At 41.1% G+C, this 26,926-nt stretch overlaps 2 protein-coding genes across 3 annotated transcripts; both read right to left on the bottom strand.

The window, feature by feature from the left end:
* Nucleotides 1-1,570: 1,570 nt before the first annotated feature.
* Nucleotides 1,571-16,338, bottom strand: mthfd1b (methylenetetrahydrofolate dehydrogenase (NADP+ dependent) 1b). Its single transcript, XM_052086878.1, has 28 exons — nucleotides 16,173-16,338; nucleotides 14,058-14,142; nucleotides 13,833-13,892; nucleotides 13,696-13,749; nucleotides 13,431-13,567; nucleotides 12,786-12,886; nucleotides 12,295-12,431; nucleotides 11,151-11,262; nucleotides 10,928-11,055; nucleotides 10,682-10,779; nucleotides 10,390-10,563; nucleotides 8,842-8,978; nucleotides 8,714-8,760; nucleotides 7,903-8,010; nucleotides 7,743-7,817; nucleotides 7,559-7,661; nucleotides 7,388-7,464; nucleotides 6,937-7,077; nucleotides 6,128-6,196; nucleotides 5,875-5,986; nucleotides 5,604-5,743; nucleotides 5,053-5,094; nucleotides 4,616-4,716; nucleotides 3,870-4,047; nucleotides 3,665-3,772; nucleotides 3,114-3,266; nucleotides 2,887-2,995; nucleotides 1,571-2,427 (listed from the first exon to the last, which is right to left on the bottom strand). Exons 1-27 carry the CDS (start codon nucleotides 16,208-16,210, stop codon nucleotides 2,906-2,908), a joined length of 2,805 nt encoding a protein of 934 aa, XP_051942838.1. The 5' UTR covers nucleotides 16,211-16,338; the 3' UTR covers nucleotides 1,571-2,427; nucleotides 2,887-2,905.
* Nucleotides 16,339-18,269: 1,931 nt separating this feature from the next.
* Nucleotides 18,270-26,612, bottom strand: LOC127614150 (kelch-like protein 28). Of its 2 annotated transcripts, none has more exons than XM_052085306.1 (6): nucleotides 26,449-26,612; nucleotides 25,159-25,419; nucleotides 24,433-25,070; nucleotides 23,900-24,343; nucleotides 22,156-22,364; nucleotides 18,270-21,071 (listed from the first exon to the last, which is right to left on the bottom strand). In XM_052085306.1, exons 2-6 carry the CDS (start codon nucleotides 25,417-25,419, stop codon nucleotides 20,908-20,910), a joined length of 1,716 nt encoding a protein of 571 aa, XP_051941266.1. In that variant the 5' UTR covers nucleotides 26,449-26,612; the 3' UTR covers nucleotides 18,270-20,907. The 2 variants fall into 2 exon arrangements, with proteins under 2 accessions (XP_051941266.1, XP_051941267.1); XM_052085307.1 differs by having other exon boundaries at nucleotides 26,438-26,597.
* Nucleotides 26,613-26,926: the final 314 nt, after the last annotated feature.

Raw genomic sequence — 26,926 nt, 5'->3', positions numbered from 1 at the left:
ACATCCAGTATAAGAGAGAAAAATAATTAGAACAGCACATTTTGATTTGCATGTTTACACTGCTCAAGCGAGAGAAATTGACTCTTTGGCATTTTACATATAAGGACATAAACGGAATAAAATGTGGCTTGTTTTTCTCTGGGAAAAAAAAGACTGAATGATGCACAAGCTACACATTATGTATCATGTTAAGATCAGAAGTTAAAAAAAAGGAAAAAAAGTATTTTTTGGGTGACACTAAATGCAGCATTTTAAATCCACTTTGTCCCACTTTGAATGATGTTGTTTGTTCCATGTAGCATCCTGGCCACCGCTCGTGTCCGTCAAACAACATCGATATTTGATTCAGCTGAAAATAAAATACTTTTGACAACCATGAGGGAGGAGAGATACCCTGCAAACATGACTTGTGTTTAGTGATAATGAGCTGCAATTACCAACACAAAATATAATCTTGCCCCTTGCTGATTAAAAAGAACCAAAACTGACTTCTGTTCTGTCGAAAACACCTGAAAAGTATTGCCACCCCTTCTAAAGGTTTTATTATTTTGCATAGCTTGAGTAAACATAAAATGCCGTTTTTAATTGGTTTTGATTATTAAAGGGGGTGAGGGGGATTCAAGGCTACGTGATTCTGTGTGTAAAAAGTACTTCCACCCTGGTTAAATCAGGAATTTACTGTGGCTAATCACGTTGTTCCGTTCATTCTCAGTGACAACACCCAAGCCTGATCTCCAGATCTATTCAATCAAGAAATCACCTAAATAGAACTTCCTCACGAGGGGCACAATTGTGCTGGAGTCTATGCCAGTAGACCTGTCTGACAACATTTTAAGCCTGCCAAAAGATTTTTTTTTAAATGCAACAAAATGCCGTGATCCAAAGAAATTCATGAACAGATGTAAAATGAAGTAATTGACATCTATCAGTTTGGAAAGGGTTACAAAACCATTTCTAAAGCTTGAGGACTCCAGCAAATCACGATGAGAGCCATTATCCACAAATTGAGCGAGCATGAAACGGTCACGAACCGCCCCAGGAGTGGTCAGTTTACTGAAACCACACCAAGAGGACAGCGTTGACTCATCCAAGAGGTCACAAGGGTACCCCTGCACAACGTCTAAAGAACTGCTAGCCTCCCTCGCCTCAGTTTAGGGCATTGTTCATGACTCAAGAATGAGGAAGAGAATCGGCAAATATGACATCCGTGGCAGAGTTCCGAGGCAAAGAGTAATGCTGAACAGAAAGAGAACAAAGATTTGTCTCTCTTTTGCAAAATACATCTGAATGATTCCCAAGACTTTTTGGAGAATATTCGATTGATTTATTAGCCAAAAGTTTTAACTTTTTTGGAAGCTGTGCGTCTTGTTACATCTGGTAAAAATATAACACAGCATTTCAGAAAAACATCATATCAATTGTCTAACATCAGAGATGTGTTCCTCGAGCCGGTCCTTGGCCTCACCCTGGCGAGACACACAGAAGGGAATTGAACCCACGCTGCCTGCAGCCAAGTCAGGCAAATGTACCACTACTCCATAAAAATAAAATAACATTCAAGACGAAAAAATATTTTTGTTAAAAAATATTTTATTAGAGCTCCATTGTCTGATTCATCAGTTTAGGCACTGTGATACAATGTTTCAAATACTTAAGGCAATTTAAAATAGAGGCATTTTGAAATGGAATGTTTTTCATGAGTGAGGGTATCCAAATGGAGTTAACGTTATAGAAATAGAGACAGTATTTATCATGATAAGACAGCCTGAGAAAACTTTTGACAAAATTGTTGGTTATCAATTTCAAAGTACCAGGAGGTTCAGTAGTCAGGCAAAGCTACCGTAATTCCTCGAGAATAACACAATCACAAATATTATACACCCCCCAAATTCGCCCTTCTACACAGCTTTTTCTCTCCACTCATGCCTTATACAGTCCCCTGATTTGCTGGTATCTACACACAAAAATGTAAGTATTATCCTCAGAGTGATGTGACAAATTTGGATTCCTTAACATATTTTTTTGTTTGGTGCAAAAAGTTCTCTTTCCTTGTTTCAAGCCTATCGAATGATGGCACAAAAGTTTTTTTTTTTTTAACGTGTGTGTGTGTGTGTGCGCCAAATGTTTCCAAATATGACGGATGACTTTGCATTGTAAAAAACAAAACAAAACAAAAAAAGGCCACTTTTTAACATAACATATTATATGGAATAAAAGTAATCTTCACAACCACGAGGGACCGATAAATGTAGATACAAAGTTTTGTCATTTTCCCCTTAACCGATGTATGGTCCTCCCGTTGATTTTGGATGATTTTCAGTTTGGTGGCTGGGTGGGTGTTATCTCGAGAAATTACGGTAAATATTATTTACAGACATGAGTTGAAGGTACTTCCAGAACTTGATTATAACACAGCAGTGTACCACCCTGGTAAAACAAAGGGGAAACAACATTTTAATCATTTATCACATTGCTGATAAATCCTAAATACAGTTACTGTGCATAAATCTGAGTCCAAGTAACAACAGTGAAAATAATTGCATGTAATATTATACATGTGTAAACATACACAAATTATATGTATAATAAAAAAAATATAAAAAGTAAATTATATATATATATATATATATATATATATATATATATATAGTGTATATATATATATATACACACTTTTACTAGCTGCTGTCAGGCTACTTGGTAATTCAATGAGGATTCCGACAGACAAGTTTTGCCATTATGATTGCGTGTGGTATTTTTTGGTTTTGTTTTGTCAAAAATACTGCGTCGAAAAAAGGTTATTAAGATGACAAACCCAAGAAATCTGGTGGTGGCCTAAGACTTGCACAGTGCTGTATGACTAACGTCCGCAGGTCATTTTCTTACCAGCATCCAGCGCAGATGCTCAGAAGAGCCCGGTGATCTGTTCAGTCTCAGGATCCAGGTCAATGTCATAGAAACAAGGCCTGGTGGGCAGGCCAGGGATTGTGGGCATCTAGCAGCAAGAGACATAAATAAGGCATTGTAACTATCCTCACAAACAATGATGGATATTGACTGAGGTTATTCTTTGGCTAATAATACAATACAGTACAATATTGACAAAAGCTCACCGTGCCAATGAGCGGGAAGAGGAAACCCGCGCCAACACTTGCTCGAATGTCTCGAATTGGCACAACGAAGCCTGTGGGCACACCCTTCTTGTCTGCCTCATGGGAGAGCGACAGGTGAGTCTTCGCCATGCAGATTGGGAGTTTGGCAAAACCCTAACAGAAAAGAAGTGAACAAAAACATCGTCTTACCTCAGTAGAGAAGATTTTTCTGTAGGTTAGTGATTTTTTTTCAGCATTATAATGAAAACAAAGAGTAACCCGAATATCAATAAACATGGAACAGTTTGTTAAGGGCAAACGTGCCGATCCAGAAGTACCGGTATTCAAAACTCAGGTCTGCCCTCTGCCTACATCTGTTGCTGATGCTGATATTTTCTAGATACAGCATTACTACGGTACTTATTCCAAGAAGTTGTCAATATTGTGTGACATATGTAGAGATCTGCATTCTACTGAGAGTCATTCAAAATCGAAATGTTCTCCTGGTCAACTTCTGATGAACGTCTCATCTCTCCCTACAAGGAAACAAGAAGACAAAGTGAGCTGCAGACCTGTTTGGTGTAGAGCTCCACTTTATGCTGGGCCTCTGGGAGAAGCTCAATATCATCTGCTCCATAGATCTTCTTGGCAATTATTCGGATCTTTTCAGTAATAGGAAGCTAAAAATGAAGGAGCAGTATACCCACAATTATTTGGCTGAACGCAAACATTTACAGAAGAGCAATTTTCAGGTGACGCGTTGCCTTGAATGCATACCTCCAAGTCATAGAGGAACTTGAAGCTGCTCGGAGTATTTGAGGCCTTCTGGACAGCCTGCCCCAGAGCAACGGCACCCGCTCCACCCTCGGCCCAGTGGTCGCAACGCACAGCATCAAAGGCCCCGGCACCTCTGGCGATGCTGCAGACCAGGTCCAGCTCAGCATCAGTGTCGGTCCTGTGGAGCAACAACAATAGCATAATAGATAAACCATCAAGAGAGGGTGGTGGAACAGCACAAACGGAAAACAATCTGCCCTTTTCACTAGATTAGTAGCTTTTAATATCGTGACCTGGCGACGATGATATCATGGCACTTTTAACTTTTATCACGATCTGCTGTTCTCGTAACATCCCAGGAATGGATTAACGGCATTATTGTTCAGTTCAATTGGGAAGGATGATTCGAGATAAGAGTGTTTTGAGTTACGAGCATGGTCAAGGAACAAATTAAATTCACGTTCAAGGCACCATTGTACAGTCGTACTGAAATTAGCTGAGACTTCAGTGATGTACACCAAATCAATGGTTTTATCAGTAACAGCAACACTCACAGCATCAACTTGTATCATGCAATTCACGAGACCCAAGGAAATTTCACAATAACTCATGTGGGTAAATAAAATGTTGAGTATGTCAGGCGAGCCATGTTAGAGCAGCTACTAGCTAGCATTGGCTAACCATCTGAGAGCTGGCGAACTTGACAGCAACCACCAGTGTGTTTGAAGAAACAAAGATGGACTTACTTGAAAGCATTGACAGCCACCACCACCGGCACACCAAAGTGATTGGCATTCTCAATCTGCTTTCTCATGTTATTGCAGCCATTCTCCAGCAGCTGAAGGTTCTGCGCACACGCACACACACACAAAAGCGGGGTTATGTTTGGGTGTTGATCTGTGTGTACTTTTTTTCCAAGTTCGAAATACACCGTAGCTTTTTTGTGTGTGTGTTCAACATGCATGATAGGGCCCATCTTCATACTGGTATACTGTAGTAGCCCACATCACATTCTATATTTGTCATCTGTATTAAATGGAGACTGTATAGGAGTTTATGAATATCAGATGATAATGGCCTTTGCCAGATTAAAAAAAAAAAAGAAACAGACAGTTTTAAAGGAGAAACTAAAAATAGAGTATAGACTGAGTGGGAAACACCGTCAAGCAGTCGTGTACATTACCTCCTCAATATATTCCTTTGGGAGCGGCATACCAGCAGTAACCTAGAAAATAAGTATATATATTTATTTAGAGTCAGATTTATCCAGTAATGGAATGAATATATTAAAATTCAGTCTAATAGGCATAAACACACATGGGGTAAGTGAAAGGAATTACTGCTCTTTGACCTTCTTATTTGGTCAGTGTGCTGGTTTGCAAATCCGCTTAGCGAGTCTGTTAGAGGTTCACATCTGAGCCTTCCTGTGTGGTCTTTATTTTCTCTTAACACTTGCGTGGGTTTTATCAGGGTGCTCCAGCTTCCTTCCACATTCGAAGATTGGGCTAAGTTTGAGAACTAAATTGTCCATCGGTGTCAATGCAAGGGTGAATGGTTCTTTGGCTCCAGCTCTCAAGACATACACTAATGAGAGCAAGTACTCTGGAAAATGGATGGCCTTTACTATTTTTACAGGAGAAATGTGGTTGGTCATACTGTATAAAATGTTGTTAAGAAGAACCAAAACAAAATAAAATAATTATTGTGTTGATAAGAGATTGAGGGAAAGCATACCGTTGGCCCTCCGCCATGCATCTTCAGGGCTCGGACAGTGGCCACCAAAACCACCACGTGGGGTCTCAGACCGGAGTATCGGCACTTGATGTTGAAGAACTTCTCCATCCCGATATCGGCACCGAAGCCAGCTTCTGTCACTGTTTGGCAAAAGGCACAATGGATGTGAGCACAAAGTCAATCAGATTGAAAACTGGAGGATTCACATCGAGTTGCCAAGAATATATTAGAACACACATCACACAAACAAGAACCATTCTGATCCACTTACCAACAAAGCCCTCTGGCCCAACCAGTTTCAAAGCTATTTTATCAGCCAAGATGGAGGAATTGCCGTGGGCGATGTTGGCAAAAGGGCCAGCGTGGACAAACACAGGTGTTCCCTGCAGAATTGGATGATTCAAATGAGATTCAAAATTGAGAATTAAATCGGGTCGTATGGACACAATTCTTTTTTCCCCTAATAGTTCTTACTCGAGCCATTAACTAGTTAGTAACAGGTAGTTGTATAATGTTTCACCCACCTCCAGAGTCTGCATAAGATTCGGCTTGATGGCGTCTTTCATGAGCACAGTTAGCGCACCACACACACCCTATAAAACATATAAAAACATAAATATTTAGTTGTGTTTTTGCGCAACGCTGACTGTCATCTTGTTACTGGCTGTTTTTTTATTACTTGTCTAATTGCGATACAGAGCATGCAAATTTATAGTGGTACCTTGACTCACTTGATAGCTCTATCATACCATATATTTAAACAAACGTTCCTTTTGAAAGAGATGTAAATGCCATTAATCCATTCAAGCCCCCTCATAAAAGGTATTTTGTTAGGGTTTGGACAGAATGGAAAAAAAAAACTGCATTGTAAAATATAAATTAGAAAAGGATATTAAAAGAGACAATGTATACGAAATACATTTGTTTTATGAAGAGGAATGAGAAAGTCACATCAAAACACAGTAGTACTGTAGTTTTATGGAGGTGTGGCCTTGTAAATGAAACTACAGTACTAGTTTCATTTACAAGATGTCATGGAGTTCTGACTCCATGACATCTGCTGGAGTTCATGCTCCTTGCGAGGGCTTTCATTTTGTATTTGTGTGTTTGGCTACTTTTCCCATTCAAAAAACATCTGAAAGTGCACCTATGAGTGTGGCACTTCTTTTTTTTTCCTTCCTTTTTTGTCCCTGCAATTCACTCTCGATGTGGTGTAACTTAACGGCAAGTCAAATGTTGCCTTTTTTTTTTTAAATAAAACTGACCAAACGACAGCTTGTAACCTGTCAAACTACCACAACATTACTAATTGTAGTCAGTCAATGCTTCTGACCAGGTCTTCAGTGGTGATGGGCTGTCCACCGCGGCTGGTAGCCACAACCATTTTGGCTAGCCGCTCACGCATGTCCTCGAGGCTGCTGGTAAGGGCGAGGACCGCCATGATTTCACTGGCTACTGTGATGTCAAACTGGGCCTGGAGGGTAATAGAGACATCAAAAAATATATACACATGCCCCTTATTGCACAACAAATGACTACTGAAGTCCTGCTTATTTTTTGCACAATCACCAATAGGTATCAACGAGAGGTATCCCTCCCTGTACTACCTAATGATTTCCATTACAAGAGCTGTATTTATTTTAAAAAATGCCTTAACAAAGACTCAGCTTTGATGACCCTGTCAGAGAGGTATTCAATTCAAAACATATTCCATGCAGTACTGAAGGCATGTTTTGCCTAAGAAATCCTCAAATAAATGTTACCGTTTGACGTTTTCTATGTACCTCTCTTGTGTAGCCCTTTTCAGTTGGTGACTGTCCAATAGTGATCTTCCTGAGGAATCGGTCATTTGTGTCCAGCACTTGGGGTATGGGGAAAAAAAAACAACATAACAAATTGATTGAAGGGGACATGATTGACTTATGATGATTATAATATTTCTGGTATGTTTTCACCTCTCTGCCATGTCACAGAGCTTGGGTCAATGTCCAAACGGGCAAAGCGGGAGATCTCATCCTCAGTCAGGGTGGTGGGATCCGTTTTGTCGATGCCTAGTTTCTAAAAAGAATAGCAAAGAGCATGAGTTTGACGGCACTGCAATGAACGAAGAGAACTGATGAGACTAATGACAGCAAGTACTTTTAGTCTGTTGATCTGGACCGGGGAGAACTTCCTTTGTCCTCCACTGAGGGGAACTAAGCGATTGTACAGAGCCTGAAGTTGCACACGGAGACAAGGACAGCAATTAAAATTATGATCCAAATAAAAATGAATAACAGACATTAAAAGAAGAGTTTACCTTGTCGCTTTGTGTGGCCTCATGGAACATGCGGGCGTCAATGGCAGCAGCCACTAAGTTATTGGATGCTGTGATCGCATGGATGTCCCCAGTGAGATGGAGGTTGAACTGAAAAGAAAACTAGTTAACTATTTATGGAAAACAATACAAGCAAATAAAAATACATACTGGTATACGGTATATATTTGGGTCAGAAACATTGCAGGCCTGGTGTCACAAAAAATATGTTTCAAACAAAAAACACAAACTGCAAGTATCCCCTTGCATGGTGGCAAGATTGAGGGCCACTTGAGTGTGGGCGGTCAGTTGCCCATCACTGGCTTCAGCCAACGCAATAACAGGATTGCTGTGGCGCCATTACATTTAAACTTCGTGCCATGGAAACAATTTGAAGTGGCTTGAGAGCTTTTAGACCAGTGATTCCCAACCAGCTTGCCCTGGCACATTAGTGTGCTGTGAGAGGTAATTAAGTGTGCCGCAGGAAATTGTCAACTGTCAGTTACTTGGGCAGAAAATTATTTATACAGAAGGTAGATTTTTAACCTATATGTCCAATTTTTGTCAATTGATTTGTGAAGTAGTGTACCATGATTTTTTTTCTCTAATGTAAAATATGTGCCTTGGCTCGATAAAGGTTGGGAAACACTGATTTAGACAAAAGTCCTTTGCTGCTATCTTGTGGTGTCTATCGGCAGTCAACCCTTCGGGGGGACTGTCAATTACTCGCAGATTTTCGCCATGTGCTTCTGGGCTGGGTTCCCATGCGTTGGAGTGCATTTTTTTTTCATAGATTAGAATGGCGGTAAGGTACCTCTTCCATTGGAATGACTTGAGAATATCCCCCTCCTGCAGCACCGCCTGCAGACAAGGTAAAACGCTTGAATATAAAATGTGTGGCACTCGAGGTTCCAATTTCAACAGCATTTCAATTCAGATCACCTTTAATGCCAAATGTGGGTCCTTGCGAAGGCTGACGGACGTTAGCGAAAACATTCAGCTTCATGTGGGCTCCCAGTGCTTGGACCAGGCCGATGGTGGTGGTGCTCTTCCCCTCCCCCAGTGGAGTCGGAGTAATACTACACATAGAAAATCATGTAAGCAAAATCTTTTTAGAAAACGTCTTACTACGAGTAATGTATCTTTGTTTGCTGAGATGGATATTCTGTCCCTGGGATGGAATGGTTCGTATGTCTGTCCGTCCGTCCGCCCTAGTCGAACGCCCATTTTTGGGATGGAGGACGGCGGATGGGAATTTTTTTATTTTTTTTTTAAGTGCGGACTAAGCAAGGAAGCGAGTTTTCGTCCGTTCCTTTAATCGTCTCTAACCGGGTTAAGTATGTGGTGTCAGGAGGCAATATAACACGGCCAGAGTGTAGCCAATCACTGTACTGTATTTCGTTAACAGCATCATCTCAATATTATTTTATAGCAACACTGCCCTCTAGTGTGTAGTCAGGGAACATAAAGTCCAAACCAGCCGGTAAAGATGCTCCTCTGATTTGAGTCTTTACTTTGTAAAAGTAAAGATTTTATAATTTATTTCTTATCATACTGTTGTGAAATATTATTGTTGATTTGCTTATCACCAAGACATTAAAAATCTAAAGAAACAATGTCATTTTGTTTGACGGATGGACAGTCTTATCTGCAACAGCCAATCATGGCGTTACTGAAAATAAGATTCTGTCGGCAGGCATATGCGATGAATACATCAGTGTGAACTGCCAAGAATGTGCGAAAATGAAGGGCATCTTGTCACTAATTTACGTCAATGTATGAAAATGCCGGGCAGCTCGTCTGCGATCAGGAGGCACTGTAACAGTTTCAGCTGCAGCCAGCTGGATTCAAAGCATGACTCTGTGTACACGAAACAAGTCTTCCTTTTACAGTGCGTAAGGCAATAATTCATTCATCTTCCGAGCCGCTTGATCCTCACTAGGGTCGCGGGGGGGCTGGAGCCTATCCCAGCTGTCTTCGGGCAGTAGGCGGGGGACACCCTGAATCGGTTGCCAGCCAATCACAGGGCACACAGAGACGAACAACCATGCACGCTCACACTCACACCTCGGGACAATTTAGAGTGTTCAATCAGCCTGCCATGCATATTTTTGGAAATGTGGGAGGAAACCGGAGCACCCGGAGAAAACCCACGCAGGCCCGGGGAGAACATGCAAACTCCACACAGGGAGGCCGGAGCTGGAATCGAACCCGGTACCTCTGCACTGTGAAGCCGACGTGCTAACCACTGGACTACCGGGCCGCCCCTTGCGTAAGGCAATAAACCTCAAAATGTTGTACCTTGAATCTTGCATATTTGTGAACAGCTCTCAGTGAGGTAAGATTTGAACAGCATGTTAGGATGACGATGGGGTAGCAATGTGCAACATTTAGCCAAAAGCACGCCAATATTTTCAATACAAATCACAAATTGTGAATAAATGCATCAAGTCAAACAGCAATGTTAAGGGGTTTAAAAGTACAGCATACCCAGTGACCACCACATATTTGCCATCTGGTTGCGCCTGCAGCCGCTTGATGATGCTCAGTTGGACCTTGGCCTTGGTTTTACCATATAGGTCCACCTCATCTGAGAGCAGACCCACTTCTTTTGCCAGACGGTCAATGGGCTTTGGCACACAGGAGCGAGAAATCTCAATGTCGCTGTGAGTGCACAAAGATGACCGCCCCAAACAAAACACCATTAAAACCATGTCATATTGTTCGAGGTAAATTGAATGTTTTATTTTGGTTTGTATTTGATGCAGATTAGGTGACATACCTTGGCACAGGCTTCTGGAGTTTGAGTTTGGTATAAGAAATAGTCCATCTCCCTGGTTGATGGCTCTCCAAAAAACGCTTTGCACTCAACACTGTGTTCTAAACACACATAGACCGACACACACGTTGGTGCCTTTCAGTTAGGTGTCATGTGCGCAACATATGAAATCTTCTGCCGGTAAGATTCTTGAAAGTAAAATGATTCCATTTAGCCGTTTATGAATTTGTCATTACGAAATCTCCTTACCGCCATCAGCATGGCCACTGTCATGGGTCCCACACCTCCGGGCACTGGTGTGATGAAGCTTGCTTGCTCCTTGGCTGAGTTGTAGTGGACGTCGCCCACAACACGCTTGCCACTGGGTTTGCTCTCGTCTGCAGAAAATAAAAGGAATGAAGGTAACTGCAACTGACTTACTGACCGAAAAAAAAAAAGGAACGATTAAACTCAAAATGTAAAGGCATGGAACCTGGAATGAGATTGATGCCGCAGTCTATCACTACTGCCCCTTTCTTGATCCATTCCCCTTTCACCATTTCTGCTTTCCCAATGCCAACAACAAGGATGTCTGCTTTGCCAACCTTGGTGCGAGCAAAAGAATTGTCTTGTTATCAGCAGCAAAGACAATGCACTGATGATAAAGGGAGTGCTTGGTTTACATCAGTGTTGAGTTCCGACATAACCTCAATTTGTCAACAAGTCGGAATACGCAGTAGTCTATTACAAACCGAAACTAAATCAGTTGTCATAATGACAATAAATAATTGTATGAAAAACACTTCAAGGCCAGCAACTAGGGCTGGATGATTTAGCAATTATTTTTCAAGGTTATTGGAATCATCAAGCACATTTTTTTCGCAAGTTCCTACTGATGTGTGTTACACTAAAGAGAGCTATTTTAGAAAAAGCAGCCAGTGCTTCCAATGTAAGCAATGTGGTCGCTGTAGTTATCAACTTTTCTGACCCATCCGGTGAGTTCAACTCATGCCAAGCGACAGACTTGAGCAGAACCTGTTTATGACAAGGAAAATAATCTCATCACAAAGTCAACCTCCCTGAACAATGAAAAAGACATTTTGCCAGTTTATATGTTGTAAATATCGATATTTAACAACAGGCTGGGAACTTTTGACACGAGGTGTGTACTTTTTTTGAGGGCATATTGCTGACCTCGCAGTAAATGACAGTGCCTTTCTTTTACCATAGATAACATGTTCTTCCGCGTTAAAATAATCTTAACAAATAAAATTCATTCTCAGTATCTAATTGTACTGTGGTTAATAAATGTAATTAATGAAATTTTAATAAAGAGATTGATGTATGTAAAATGTTTTACTTTTTTATTTTTTGTATTATTTACAACAAATCAACCAATTATTTCACAAGATAATGAAATACAAACTAAACAACACATAAATGAATATATAATTGACCAGTTACAGTGGGAGGGCGGGGTGGCAGCTAAACGAATGCAACAAATGGCAACAACACAATAGGACAACGGATCATGTATACTCGATGGGCTGGCTGGATTAAAGGCAGGCCCTAAGGCTATACTTTTGCCCACCCCTAATTTAGAGAATAATTTAGAGCTGACATGCAGTCGTTGTTACCTCTTCAGGCAATTCCACAGTTTTGGAATGACATGTGGTCACGGTGGCGTGGTTCCACAGCAGCAGGTCATGCATTGGCGCGCCTACAATCTTGCTGCGCCCTATCACAACCGCTCGTTTCCCTGCCAGTGACACACCTGCAAGGAAGCAGCAGGCAGAAGAAAGAGGGATTTGTATTGTTGTAGCTGTTGCAATATGGACAAAGCCACTTTTAAAGACACTGGAATGTCAGAGGGTTGAAGAGCCATGCTGCCCCGCACCAGCTGGTGGCTATTCGCGGCCCGGCAGAGCAGTCCGATTCGCTTAAGCGCCACCCCTTGGGGTACGCATGGGCACACTTGATGGAACCACCTCATGGAAACTGTTCATGACAATGTGCGGCGATTCTTTCATTCATTCAAATTTGGCAACAACACTCCTCTCTGTGGTGTGTCAAATTTACATGACATTTATTTGCCACTTTACACAGGATGTGATCTTGCTCTGCTTACCAGTCTGTCTGATCAGTTCCATACAGCCATTTGGAGTGCATGGGATGAAGCAGTCGCTTAGGTCTCCACGAGACAGCTTCCCAGCATTTATGCTTGTAAGCCTGAAAACAGATACAAGACCCAAACACGTTCAGTGTCTATAACAAGCACTCAGCATCCAAGTCGACTTCAACGTTGCACCGCGCATCCCTTAAAGCCAGGAACACAGTTCACAACTTAATGCCGGTCTATTGGGGCAAAAACCCGCCGGGGCAAATCGTAGAAAAAGTTTATTCCGGTATTGTTCTATTCAGCATTCCTCTTTTTTGCATTCATGCTTCTCAAACACAACATTCATCATATCCACCAATTTTCTACTGTAGCCATAGGTAGGTAATTAATGCCTGCATTAATTCCATTTCCCTCTTGGGGCACTACGTCTAGAATCAAAGGACAAAAAAAACTCTAAATCAGTCTCATCTTAGCATTATCAACTTAAGAGTTATTTCAATTTAGTATAAAGACTAAATGTTTTAAATGAACAAATGGTTTAATTTTTTGTTTAAACCTTATCCCAATTACCAAAAACAAGCGAACTGAATTACCTAGATAGAGATAATTGCATAACGAAGTGAATCGAAGTAGACGGAGCTCTCATGTGCTTACCCGTCTACATCTTTCTCTGGTGCCACAGCATTTGTCACCTTCTCTGTGTCGATCTTGTGGATGGAGTCTAAGGGCAACTGGACAATGAGGCCGTGGAAAGAAGAGTTCTCATTCACCTCTGTTATGTTGTGAAGAATCTGAGAGGGTGGAGGAAAAAAAAATCCAACTGTAATTTTCTATACTGTCCCGCACTCTTTTATGACCTCAGCATCTTATTACTAAAGGTTTATTTCAAAGGTGTTAATGTTCAAGACATTGTACCCACTTCTTCCTCGGTTGCAGTGTTGGGAAGTTTCAAGTGTTTGGCATTTATTCCAATCTACCCGAAAATATAAGAGGTCATGTTAGACATGAGTGGAGACATCTTATAGGACAAGTCAGGGTGGAAATGAAATCACTTGCCTCCGAAGCAGCCTTCAGCTTCATGCCAATGTACAGATTGGAATCGTCACGATCTCCAACCTATAGAGACATGCAGCGTTCCTGTATGAATCACTGAAAACGTCTGGCATATTGTGGAAAAGTTAGGAAAATAGCACCAAAAAAAAAAACAGGGAGGAACACATGGCAAATCATGTGAGCATGCAGTGATCAAAAATGGAGTGCACAAATCAAGTGACTGTTAACCTGTAAAATCACGAGACCAGGTTGGAAGTTGGAATCCTGAAGCTTCATCTGCTCTACATCCCTCTTCAACTTCTCCCTCACCTGCCTGAAGAGAAAACACACAAACACAGAGAGAGCGAGAGGTGTATCATTAAAGCAATGTTTCCCAACCTTTAATGACCCAATAGGTAAAAATTGAAATACATAATACAGTGAGAGGGAAAGACTAATGTACAAACAGTATTTAAAAAAACAGCATAAACACCATCATCACACTTGAAAAAAATCTGAGATAGAGCAGGACCGCCAAAACTGAACTGTGATAGGGGGGGTTTACTGTAGCATTTTTTTTCATTATATTTACTGTATATCCATATTATCTTGGCACTTATCCTGGGTTGTACATGCAAGATCAGGCCGCCTACATGCACCAAAACACTGGTTGTGTTGTTTCTCTGTAAGTTGAATCATTTAATGGTGAGAGGAAGGGGGAAACAAAGCCGATTTTCATGTTGAGTGGACAGATAAACCTAAACTCAGTCAGCTGAGCTATTCAAAGGTCAAACACTCAAGACAACGGTCAAACGAATATCATTTTCTCCATGGGCATCAATATCAACACTGATTGTAATTGTTTGTTTCCTCTGCAAAAAAACAAAGTCCCACATTCTTATCCACATCTGATGAAAATGAGAGACAAACCGTGACTTTAAAAAGGGATTACCCAATTTAATCTAGCACATGTTGCACACAGCAAGTCATTTAACGGCTCTTGATTACACATGCATGACAGCATTTACTCATACCAGAGGGGAAATGAGGGGAAATGTCTATCTTCTGCTGGCTATACATGTGACTAAACCTGCAAGTTAGTTATTTGCTTTAATTATTAGAAAAAGTAACAACCAACTATAAAGGCTCACCAAATTGTTTGAGCAATATCCTCGTTAAGTGTTGAACTTGAACAAAGCCACATCAATGGCAACATGACCATTTACCAGAAAACAGAACACATATGGTGCTCAGTAAAACTTGAGAAAAAAGTAAAAGACGCCTCCCTGTATTTTTTAAAATGTTGATATCATGGAAAGGAAGTTGAGTTTGAGTGGTAAATTTTAGTTAACTTTTAAGCGTCTAAAGCAAGAAATATGTGTATGATAGTTGTGTTTCAGGTTACAAGAACTTGTGTAACTCTCTAGTGAAATTGAGAAAGGCCCTTAAAGCAAAATAATGCAGAACTATTCATATTAACTAACTTAGTATGAATGTCATTTTTTCCAGATTTGTCACAGGTACCCTGAATTTTTAGCAACTGCGATGTAAACAAGAATAGCCTAAGTGAACTATTCATTCAGTTCATAGCAAAAGTATAAATTCAAAACCTATCAGACAAACTCACACACACAGTGAGTAGTGTGCCAGATTTTGTCATGCTTCACGATTCCTTTCGACAGTTGCTTCGTGGTGTAATACATGATGAGCTAATGAGTGCACGGCTGTCAGGTCTCATGACTGGCACATGCAACTTCGAGTCAATGTCATTTTCAAAAGTGATGTTTCAATTATTGCTTGGATACATTTTAATATCAAACGTCATGTTGTTGCGACAGACAAATGTTCCTGGTAATCGAACCATGCGAGTTTATCTGACCAAGAGGACAAAGGTCACATTAACTACACTAACTTGTTACATAATACAGCAATGTATGACCAGTCAAGACACAGTAATGCCTGTGGGAGTGAGGATTGCATGAGTTATTGCTGGTTTCTCTTATTTAAATCAAATATATAAAACATGCCACAGTAGGACAATCCTCGGCACATCCTGAACACCCAATTTTCATATCATATCTGCTGCAATAGATTCACGTAGTCTGCAGCTTGCCCAAGCAGACGCCACAATTTACATTAAAAAGTATTCTGCAAAGGCGGCCTGACTAAATTAGCTATATATCCAGGTACGAGGCGGAAAATAATTTAGACATTGCAGAAGTGGGAGTGAAACAATGCGATTCATTTGGCAAGCGGTGTACATATGGCCATGCCGCGCTGAGCTGGTTAAAATTAACAGCACTGCCGTAAAGCACGTGACATGAAATCAACAACAAACAAACAACAGACAAAAACCAGACTTACGCCGAAACCTCCTTCCCACTAATCGTTTGTGCTGGCATCTTGGTTGGTCTGACAGACAGTTCGAATCTCGTTTCACGTGCACGCGTACTGCCTTGCAGACCTCAAAACTTTTTGGACGTAAAGCGAGAAAAGTGACGTAAACCACACTTTCGGCAATTCTGATAGCAATCACTTTGACCAATCGCGTGATGACAGAAGAAATAGGCGGAGTTATAATGAAACTGTCAGTTCTTGAAAACCAATTGAGTGCTTGTATTAGCACAACTGCAGAGTCTTTCCACCAATTAAAATCCCTCAATTTGGTTTTAACAACCATTGGTGTTTTGAAAAGGGGCGTCTCTTCACTGTCCGGGTTGTACAATATCAGTAATATGGTGCAAAATTGTGGGATTGATCCGAGCAATACTGTATTTATGTAAAAAATAAATAAAAAGAAACAAATTATATCAAGTAATTTTGCCTACGCTCCAGTGCGTTAGCATCCTAATGTACTTTATTTACAAAAATGACATTGAGTCATTATTTTTTAATACAGGAATATAAAGAGAAATCGAGAGTAGATGTGACGGCGGTCAAAGTTAAAGGTTGCACATTAAAGAGAAGAAAATGTACTTTACTCTTTACTGTAACTTTAGAACTGTGTAGTTTTTATGAAGTAGTACTACTGTACCAACCTTCTTTGAGCCAAGATCTTCATAAGATAAGATAAGATATCCTTTATTCATTTTACATAAGAAAAGTTTAACAGAAAACATTCCTCGGGACTGCGTGTATGTGCACCTCCAAAAGTATCTTATCACTATTATCATGCATTTAATATTCACCCTAACAACTATTCTCAACAATGACTCAAAGTCCTCGTAAGATTCCTCATAGTGACCCCACAGCTGTGTTCCAATTCTTCTTGCCCAAGTTGCCTCTCAGCGAAAACTTGAGACGAATATTACAATGTCACTAACAAAGAACACTAAATGCAAAAGATTTTGGAGGGGAACTTTTTCTTTTTTTACTCCATGTCCAAGTGCTAAATGCACAGGTGTTTGGTTTGAAGGAGAGCAGCTTCCGAGAAATGTGTCTGTGCAATCGAAAAAAACTTGGAAGATTCCACACTTTTGCCTCCTAGAATAAAAGATTACCTATCTCGCAATCCTGCAAGGTACACAGTAGATGGCGGCACTCTCTTCAACAGAGGAGAATTGACGCCTGATCACCAGAGGTTCTGCTGCATCCACGTGAATCGATCAGTCTTGCACATTTAAATTAGCAACAGCAGTCCCAAATTGCTTTTTGAAATCCTTTCATGACTCACACACATTAATAATATAATTATTGCTCCCTTGTCGGATTTAAGGATGCCAACAAAATTCTATGCAAAACCTCTTACTTGGTATGAATGGTATCATAGTGTAATACTGTATACTTCATCAAATATTAAGAAATGGCAATACTACCAAATACGCATTATAAACACAATTTACTCTCAAATTAGATTCAAAAAATATATTGAAGTTGCTACTGAATCTAAATCTATAGCTTTGCTAAAGTTGTGTGAGTAACTTAAGATTTGGGCCGCCATGCTGTTAGCAAATTGGTAAAGAATTTACACAATTTGGATGCTTTATGAAATATTTTGCCAGGCATTTCTTACAGAAAAAAGAAAAACGTTTATATTCTTTTTTTCCAAAGTATCCTTTCTTATATCAGGACTATGACTATCAATTCTTCCCATTGATAATCATCAGTTTTCAGGAGACCCCCTCCCCACCACCCTCTAAAAAAAGAGCATGTTTGCTCAGCCATTTACACTGCTTTGTCAGATAAAGAAATCAATTTTCAACATTTCAGATTGAAAAAAACAGCACACACATCTTAACTGACCAATAATGTAGATTTGCAAAAAATGATATTAAATTGACAAAATGTTGACATCTCCTATTTCTGTCCGACGCCAGCGATTTTGAGTCCTATAACTACTTTCCCTGGCCCATTTCAAGTATTTTAGCTGCAGTTTGCCAAATATGAAGTTCATTTTCAAAAATGGGATATATAGTATGTCGATTTCTGCATTCTACTGACAGGTATGAGAAAAGCAGACTGTACCTTTCAAGGCAGGCATTTATTTTAAAACTGGGTACAACTGCATCTCACAGACTGACTACAATGTATGTCAAATGGATTTCAATCAAAAGTGGAAGGCTACTGTTGCTAAGAATAGCTTGTATTTCCAGTTTCAATCCACAGGAGAGTGAAGTTCAACATCATCACTCCCAGTCACACGATGAGACATTGACAAAAAGAAACAGAGTGGTCGTCTGGCTAACATTGACATCAGTTTCAAAGGGATTTCCTTTCAAACACAAACATACGAGTGGTCGTCCATCAGATTTCTTTGAACAAGCACTTTGGTGAGAGCGGTGGCAATGACATTAGTTAGGCCACAAGTGTACAAACTCAGGTTGAACATCCTTTTACTTTTTGCAGATTCACGTTTGCAGATTTACTCTCAGCCTCATTCCAAAGACAGTTTGCGTACACTTATTTAAAAAAACAAAAAAAATATATGTTTAACAGACATTATGGTGTCAGCTCATAATTACGCCTGCGTAATTTGTGCTGGCCATTCTGGAAGGAAGTTGACCAAAAAAAAAAACTCAAAACTTGACAAAACAAGGTTACAGGACATGAAACAATATAAATCTTGAATCAAGTATCGATTTCTCTCTTTCTAAAATATACCATGTTTGAAAATTCAAAGAAAAGTACTTTCAAACTACATCAACCCTTGTGAAATTTGCAGTGGACCTAATTCAAACCTCTCACATTATAATTAGGAAAATGGTTTACAGTAATTTACCACATCAAGGGCTATGTGGAAGAGTGCATCTCCTGGCTCGTTATATGTAACGACTATGCAAAAAGAACAAAAACAACAAAAAAGTTGCTATTCTTGTATACTGTACCTGAAATAGTGTGTTTGAATCTACCTGTACCTTAAAAGAAAACATGAATGGAATGAACAAGCATGCACATCAAAATGAAGCTTACATCTTTAAGTGGCATTTGATCCGACGTTAACAGCCACAAGTGTTGAATCAACACATGCTCCTTAACAGCAATAACAAGATTGCCTTGGCTTTTAAAAGACGCAAAACATAACATTTTTTATGGCACAATGTAAATGCCATTATCCTAAATGCATATATGCACATCTTACAATATGAAATCAAGTTGTTGTCTCTTGTTTGGGGGAAGGGGGGAAAGTGGGAAGTTAAGTGCAACTCGGACCTTGCAAACAAAGTGTTCAAAGTTTGTCTTAAATATAAACAACACTTCCATTATTTTGCTGTGCCGGACGGTGGGTGAAGACACCTTCACACAGCGGTTTGACAGCATGATGTAATGCCACGATAAAGAAAAAGAATTTGAATTTGCGGCACATGCGGAATGACGGCTCCAATTGAGGGAAGGAAAGATGCTTCGGAGCATTGCAGGATTTGTGACCAAAGTGTTGTTTGAATGGGGAATGCATTTTAACCTGCGGGTGGGATAACGTGACAAAGTGTCTTCTTTGGAGTGACTGCTGTCTGAAAAAAAAACAGAGTGGGAATGGGTGGGATTCTTTTTGAGTGCTCTTTGTATGAGTGGGTGCATGTGCTTTAAAAGATGAACACCTAAGACCGTTATAAGGAGCAGACAGAGATTGACCCAGTTGTGCGAGGCAAACACAGACCCGCATTGAATCCTAAATATAGCACCAGTTGGCATTGCAGACAGACCAAAGGATGCACAGAGGGTCAGGTTCAACAAAAGGAAGAGAAGCAAGAGCACAACGTGCCTTTAAAGATGCAAGGGGGCAAGGGGTACAGAGAATGGAGACGCATAACACCTCCGCACACGCATACACACAAGTGACCCAGTGTGGTAAAACATTTACAGGCAATGCACTCAGGATATATTCATATCTATATATTTAATTTAGACTATTTACACGTGAGAGAAACGCAGCCCTTGTTGAGAAAATAGAAAGAGTTAAATTCCTATTTTTGTGAAGCACATATTCTGATGCAGAACCTCGTGTCAGCAAGCACGAGCATGAGTTCTCCGTGCAGACGCTAGACCAAAAACAATCCTATCCGACATGCAGATACCCCTTAAGCATACACACGGACACACACACGGACACACATCTACGTAGTCAACAAACATTCATGACTACACAAACTACTGTTCTGCAGCAGTCGAACACATGGTCCTTGTTGCAGCAGGGGAAATTAGAAAAAAAGATTGAACTGATCAGTGGCTAACGGGGGGGGGGGGGGGGGGTAGTTGCTAAAGTACAGGAATTTTGAAACAAAACGTAACAATTTTTCCTCGTAATCCTCTGAGAAATGGCTCCTAGTCTTCATTGTGGTCCAGCAGACAGAGCAGATGTGTCCTCATGGCCATCGCAGCAGCACAAGAGGGCAGGGCTCCATCTTCTCTGTAGACAAACCCCCCCAGTGGCCCACTGATCAGCCAGCAAGCTAGCCTATCACATCGATCTATCCATCCAGCCACCCAGCCAGCAGGCTTCTTGTCCTTTGCTGCTCATGCTGGTGTTTGGCAATCCTTCGCACCTAGACAATGAAAAAAATGTTGGGGCGGAAAAAGATTCAATTATTTTTTTTTGTTTGTTTTTGGGGGGCATCTTTGTGTTCAAGTTGACTCATTAGGTGCTTGCTGGCTGGGCCATGGGTCAAAGGGAAGTCAGACCAAAGTTACAGCGGCAATAAATCATGCCGCTGGAGTCCAACCAGCTGTCTGAGATGGGATCATAGCGTTGGACAGTGTTCAGGTAAGATGATCCTGAGTGACCTCCCACAACATAGAGGTAATTGTCCACTATAGCAGAACCCACACCTGCAAGACACAAGGATATCAGTGGGTGCAATTCAATGAAGGTTTACTTAAAAATCTTAAGGTAATTATCACATACTCATTTATTTAATTGTCTATGGCCTTGAAGTTGAGGACAAACTTAGATTGCGGCATTAAAACTGCTAGAGATATTATGATATCCCACAGGTTGATATTTTATCCCCAGAAATATCATGGAAAATGTCCTTTTATTTGCCTGGATAGAAAATAGTTGGATCTTCAGAGTGCTTGCCCACACATCAAAGTGAAATGAAACAACTGCGACATTAGTTCCATCCCAAATCACACCACCAAATAAAATGTGACATAATGTGTGGATACTGAAATGATGATGAATGTGTCACAATTTACTCCCAAAATGACATACTCATTGTGAATCCTACAGCTGTTTAATTCAACACTACGCCGATATACTCACTGGAAGCAATGACTTATTCTGTTTTATAAATGGCAACTGGTGGATACACGGGTTTACCTTCTCTGCCATCTAATAGAAAAACATTTCATTGTTCCGTCTGTCACTACACACACACACGTCACTGGCATAGCTAGGTGCTCAAAGACATGATTAAAATGAGTACATTATTTTTCAGACAAATCAAGTGGAATTGTATAATTTCCGGGGTCACCTATGATGATCTATTACGGCGCACTATTTTGTCACAGCACCCTCGTTGAGAATCACTTGTTTAAGATACTGGAATATGGGTCCAAAACATTGCTCAACGAAATGCTAAAGTTATAATACTAAATGCCATGGCTTAATCACTGCGTCAAGAGATTCCCTATGTGACCAATGTTGAGATCACACACACACTTGCAGATCCAATGCATCCCACTCATTCCCCCAGTGGAAGCATCCATTCATATGCAATTGAAAAGGAATGTATTCAGAAAAGCATGCTCATGTAAGGCAATGTCATGTGTTAAATAAATGTAGTCGAACTTTATTTCATTAGTGTGTCTTAGTTGTTTTCTGGAGAGAACCTAGCAGTTTTCCAAATACAAATTGACCACTTGAAAACATACCAAACGCCATTTTCAACTCCTGTACGATTTCACTCACCGGTGCGTGGATCATTCATTGGTCGACAGGCCGTCCACTGGTTCTGGTGTGGATCATACCTCTCGATGCTGGAGAGGTGAGAGACTCCATTGTGTCCTCCCACCACGAATATGAAGCCAAGCATGACGCCAACACCAAAATTGATCCTCTTGTCTGCCATGGGGGCTACCATTTCCCAGGCATCTTTGCTAGGGTCGTACCGCTCCACACTATGTGAAGAAGAGGCGTAGTTCACATTTACTAGTCAATCACGGTTAAGACAGAAAGGAGTAAACTACCACAACCAGTAATTTCTGTTGGCCCTTGGGAGAGGGCAGTACTCTGTGTGCTTTTCTTTAACGTGTTACACCCAAACAACAGAAGCATAACATCAGTACATACTGTACATACAACATAAATTTGGCACTGTACAAATCGATGAAATAAATCCCCATAAATAAAGACATGCTGGAACATTGGCAATCTGGGATTGTTTTGCATGTGGCGAGTGAACAAAAGGCACTCGGAGAAAGAGCGGAAAAAAAGCATCAGTCCCCAGAGAATCTCTGTCCAAACACAAAGTCCTGAAGGCTTTCGGGAGTCAAGGAAACGAGCAAGAGAGACGGTGCTTAACAGAGAACCACAGCAACGGCACTCAATGAAACTTCAGCCTCCACTTCACTTTTGATTTCACTCATAAACAAGCCCCCCGCCATTTTCTCAGCAATACATGACATCCTGAGCTTTGACTTCCATATTTAAAAAAAATAAAATAAACTATCAAACTCTTCAGAGAAAGAATGTTTGTTTGTGTGACTTTGAGGATTCAAGACAGCAACTTGAATTTCATATGATGGATATGCATTCATCCACTGGTTTGAAATGTTGTTGCACATCCACAGATTAAGGTCATTAAAATGTCCAATGGGAGGAAAACTGTTAAAATGTATAGAAGTAATTACCCAACCAAGTCGAGAATATTTGAGCTGTACCCTTTATTTAATTTATTCAAGTGGCCAAGTAGCGCACCCGGCAATTAATTGGGCTTGGGGTCGTATTCAAGTGGAGGCCACTATTTACGGAAATCAGAATCCTGCAGTCCAATCTCATCTGATCTGATTGCACTTGACCTTGTTTAGATCATAAGAGCCTTGATTGTGGAGGACACATGTTTAAGGCGTAGCAGGGACCTATGGGCTCAGATCACTTGTGTATTTGCAAATGTTTTAGACCAGGCGACACTGGCCATTTTGAAGCAAAGCGCTAATTCTTGAGTACAGATTAATGCAAAGGGCGACCAGTTTGATATACAGTACACATTTGCTCAAATGTCTTTTAATAATATTATTCGATGGTATTATTAATAATCACTTATATTAATTTACGTGGAGACACAGCTTATAATGATTATTTCTCAGAATTAAGAAATAGACAAATATCAACATGCAACACTTTATCTCAATAAATCGCTGGTAGTGTTGACGTTTTTAGATGATCACTTTGACAACATTCATAGGAAACCATAATGTCGCATCCCCGGTGAACTACCACGTTGGTGACCCCTGAAATAGATCAACAACCATTTTGAAGTCTTCAATGCACATAACATCCATACTTTTGGGGTAAAGCAGTGCAAGCACATGGAGAACATGTAGCAAGCATGGATTTGAGCCCCCAACCTCAGATCTGTGACGTAGCTACGCTAACCAGTCCTTCACTGTGCCACCCCATACTTGTATATTTCACAACTAAATGAGAAAAGTACCTGTTCATATGAGCCGGTCCATATCCTCCAATGGCATAAACCATGCCATCCAGTACAGCGGTGGCAAAGCAGCTGCGGGACTTGGTCATTGGTGCCACAGGCTGCCACTCCTTCAATTTGGGGACGTATTTTTCTCCTGACTGGAGGTAATATTGGCCATCGTAGCCCCCCAGTGCATACAGCTCTCCAGCCAGGACCACCACCCCAAGTGTGCTGCGACACTCGGCCATATGCTCTACCGAAGACCAGGTGTTACTTTCAGGGTCCCAGCTCTCCACTGTGCTTTCGTGCCTCCTATAACTAATGCCCTGTCTCATGTGTGTGGCGATGCCTCCCACCACGTACACCTTGTGGTCCAGCACTGCCACGCCAAACTCATATCTGGGAACACTGAGAGGTGCTAGTCCTATCCATGAATCTGTCTGAGGGAAATACATCTCCATGCTGCAAGAGAAAAGCAAATTGCATATGTTAGCTATACTGCTAACACTAACAGTGAAGAATATGCAGTTGTTTTACGATTACATAATTACCTTTCTAATGTGGCGAATAGTCCAGCCTTGCCTCCTACTGCCAGCAGCACCTTTGGGGCACACCTTGGTCTTGCAGACAACACAGTCTGATAGGAAAGTCTATGCTCAGGCATAAAATGATATTTGAGGGCCTCATTAAGCAAATGCTTGCATGCGTGGTCATCTCGTATGAGATGGTTGGCTTCATATAAACGAGTGAGAAATTTGACGCTGAGGAGTGGAAGGCGTACACAGTGCAGCAGCTGAGCCAAATGCTGCTGTCGTTCCGTTACATCATATTTAATCCACGACTCCAAGGCGTAAAATACAGTCTCTTCCGTTACCACCTTAAGGCAATCGTTGGACACAATTTCATCCAACTCTGCCCTCGTCAGTTCAAAAAACTCTTCAGTCTGACAGACTTCCTCAAAATTCTCACAGATGAACTTTGTTGCAGCCAGGCACAGATCATGGCAGCCATACGTCTCTGCAAAGCGAGAGATTCCGATACAGTTCCCAGCATCCAGCTGGCTCTCCAGGAAGGAACAACACTCCTTTAGTACTAGCTTGACCTGGAGTAAGTTAGCTGCCGGGAGCAAAGATTCCACCGTTTCCTGGGAGATGAACACTGTGCCAGTGTAAGCATACTCTACGATGGCCTACACGAAGGGAAAAAAAAGAGAGACAAGGAAAAAAATGGTAGAAAGGTCAACTGATTTATTTGATATTAACTGGCTTCCATCTTACCTGCAAGGCAGTCTCATCAATACACTGGAATTCAACCTCAGCTGTCTCCTTTTCTGACAGGTTACCTGTGAACATAGCCTTGAAGTAGGGACTGATGCTGGCCAGTACTACTTTGTGGGCATGGATCTTGGCGTCACCCACCCGGAGCACAATGTCACATAGTTCGTGATCCTGCCGCAAGAGCTGGAGGCCTTGCAGCAGTTGTTCAGAATGCGGCCGCGTGAGACTGGCAAACATATAGGACTGGTCCTGTTGGTCCATCTGAAAGCAGAAGCACATGAATGAGTGTCAGGTTGAGAGTTTGTCTCAAGTACTACAGTACTATTTGTTTTATAGTAACAAATCTAGACTGTTTGGGTATATATACATACATGTGTGTGTAGACACATACACACACACATACACACTTCTAACGTGAACATAATTTGAAGTTCTTTGTTGAAAAACATTACAATAGAAGATTACCGTGCGATGTTTTGTATGAAGCTATTTATATATAAACATGAGCTGTTGTTCAGAAACGGCGCCTCTCCATCACTGTTCTGTGCAGCAAGTGCAAATTTGCAGTATTTATCTATTGTAAAATTATCGTCGTCGAGTTTTAGAACTATGAAATATTTTTTGAGCTCATATCGCACACCCCTATGCACAGCATGCATTAAAGGAACGGGTTTCGGAAAACCGATTGTTACACTGGTGAAATTCTGCGATCCCTCAGAGCAGTTGTTCGGTTTTGGGGAAGCGTGACCATCTAGTGCTAAGGATGCAGAATGTTTAATCAATCCTAATGGCAAGGGACGGTTTTATGATTTTTTTGAAAACGTCTTACGCTGCAGCGCGTGAGTGACATTCTGTCACAAACGAAAGAGTAGTTGTTCATCGAAAACTGCTTCTACGGGGTTTTCGATATAATTGCATAGTAATGACATGATCAATCCGTGCTAGCTCCTTCCTAGCGTCAGATCAGCTCGAGCGCTAGCTAGCACAGTCAACCCAAACACCGCTAAATTTAGCACCGACACGTTTCTGACAGCAGAGTGTTAGCATTTACATTACAACACCAAATTGTCAAAACATATCATTACAAGGAAAAAAACACAAAGTATATTTTATCGCGGTGGCGTTGCAAAAAATAGCTGCTAAAAATAAACACGGTTACTAGCTGCATCATTGATTGATTTAAAGTAACATGGCTGACAGAGACACAAAACATCACGTTTTGGTCAGGTGTCCGCTGATAAGTCATGTTGCGTTGCGTCAGGACACAAGTAAAACAAACCTGGAACTTACCGTGCGTCTAATGAGCCGCTGCGGTGATCGATTTTGCAGTGACGGAGTTCAGCAGTGACGAGTGGGAACCCCGGCTATCAAGGAAAAACAACCTACTGCCAGGCTAGCCACAGCGATACCGATGAGTCCTTATTATAAATGAGCGAGTAAACAGCACTCCACTTCCGCTACTTTCAAATTAACAGCAAAACCACTGCTACTCATTTCAAAATAAAAGTAAAGAACAGTAATTATGTTTGTTCATTCATTCATTCATCTTCCGAGCCGCTTGATCCTCACTAGGGTCGCGGGGGGTGCTGGAGCCTATCCCAGCTGTCATCGGGCAGTAGGCGGGGGACACCCTCAATCGGTTGCCAGCCAATCGCAGGGCACACAGAAACGAACAACCATTCGCACTCACACTCACACCTCGGGACAATTTAGAGTGTTCGATCAGCCTGCCACGCATGTTTTTGGAATGTGGGAGGAAACCGGAGCA

Source organism: Hippocampus zosterae, chromosome 14, assembly GCF_025434085.1.
Source record: "Hippocampus zosterae strain Florida chromosome 14, ASM2543408v3, whole genome shotgun sequence".
Lineage (NCBI taxonomy): Eukaryota > Metazoa > Chordata > Actinopteri > Syngnathiformes > Syngnathidae > Hippocampus > Hippocampus zosterae.
This window is presented reverse-complemented; position numbering and strand designations above follow the sequence as displayed.

Coding starts and splice junctions, on each gene's coding strand:
- LOC127614150 (XM_052085306.1), bottom strand. CDS start 25,419: ATGGACCAACAGGACCAGTCCTATATGTTTGCCAGTCTCACGCGGCCG. Junction 25,071..25,158: donor TTGATGAGACTGCCTTGCAG/GTAAGATGGAAG, acceptor CCCTTCGTGTAG/GCCATCGTAGAGTATGCTTA. Junction 22,365..23,899: donor GGACCGGCTCATATGAACAG/GTACTTTTCTCA, acceptor TTCTTCACATAG/TGTGGAGCGGTACGACCCTA.
- mthfd1b (XM_052086878.1), bottom strand. CDS start 16,210: ATGCCAGCACAAACGATTAGTGGGAAGGAGGTTTCGGC. Junction 7,662..7,742: donor TCCAGATCAACAGACTAAAA/GTACTTGCTGTC, acceptor TATTCTTTTTAG/AAACTAGGCATCGACAAAAC. Junction 7,465..7,558: donor CTCTGTGACATGGCAGAGAG/GTGAAAACATAC, acceptor CCATACCCCAAG/TGCTGGACACAAATGACCGA.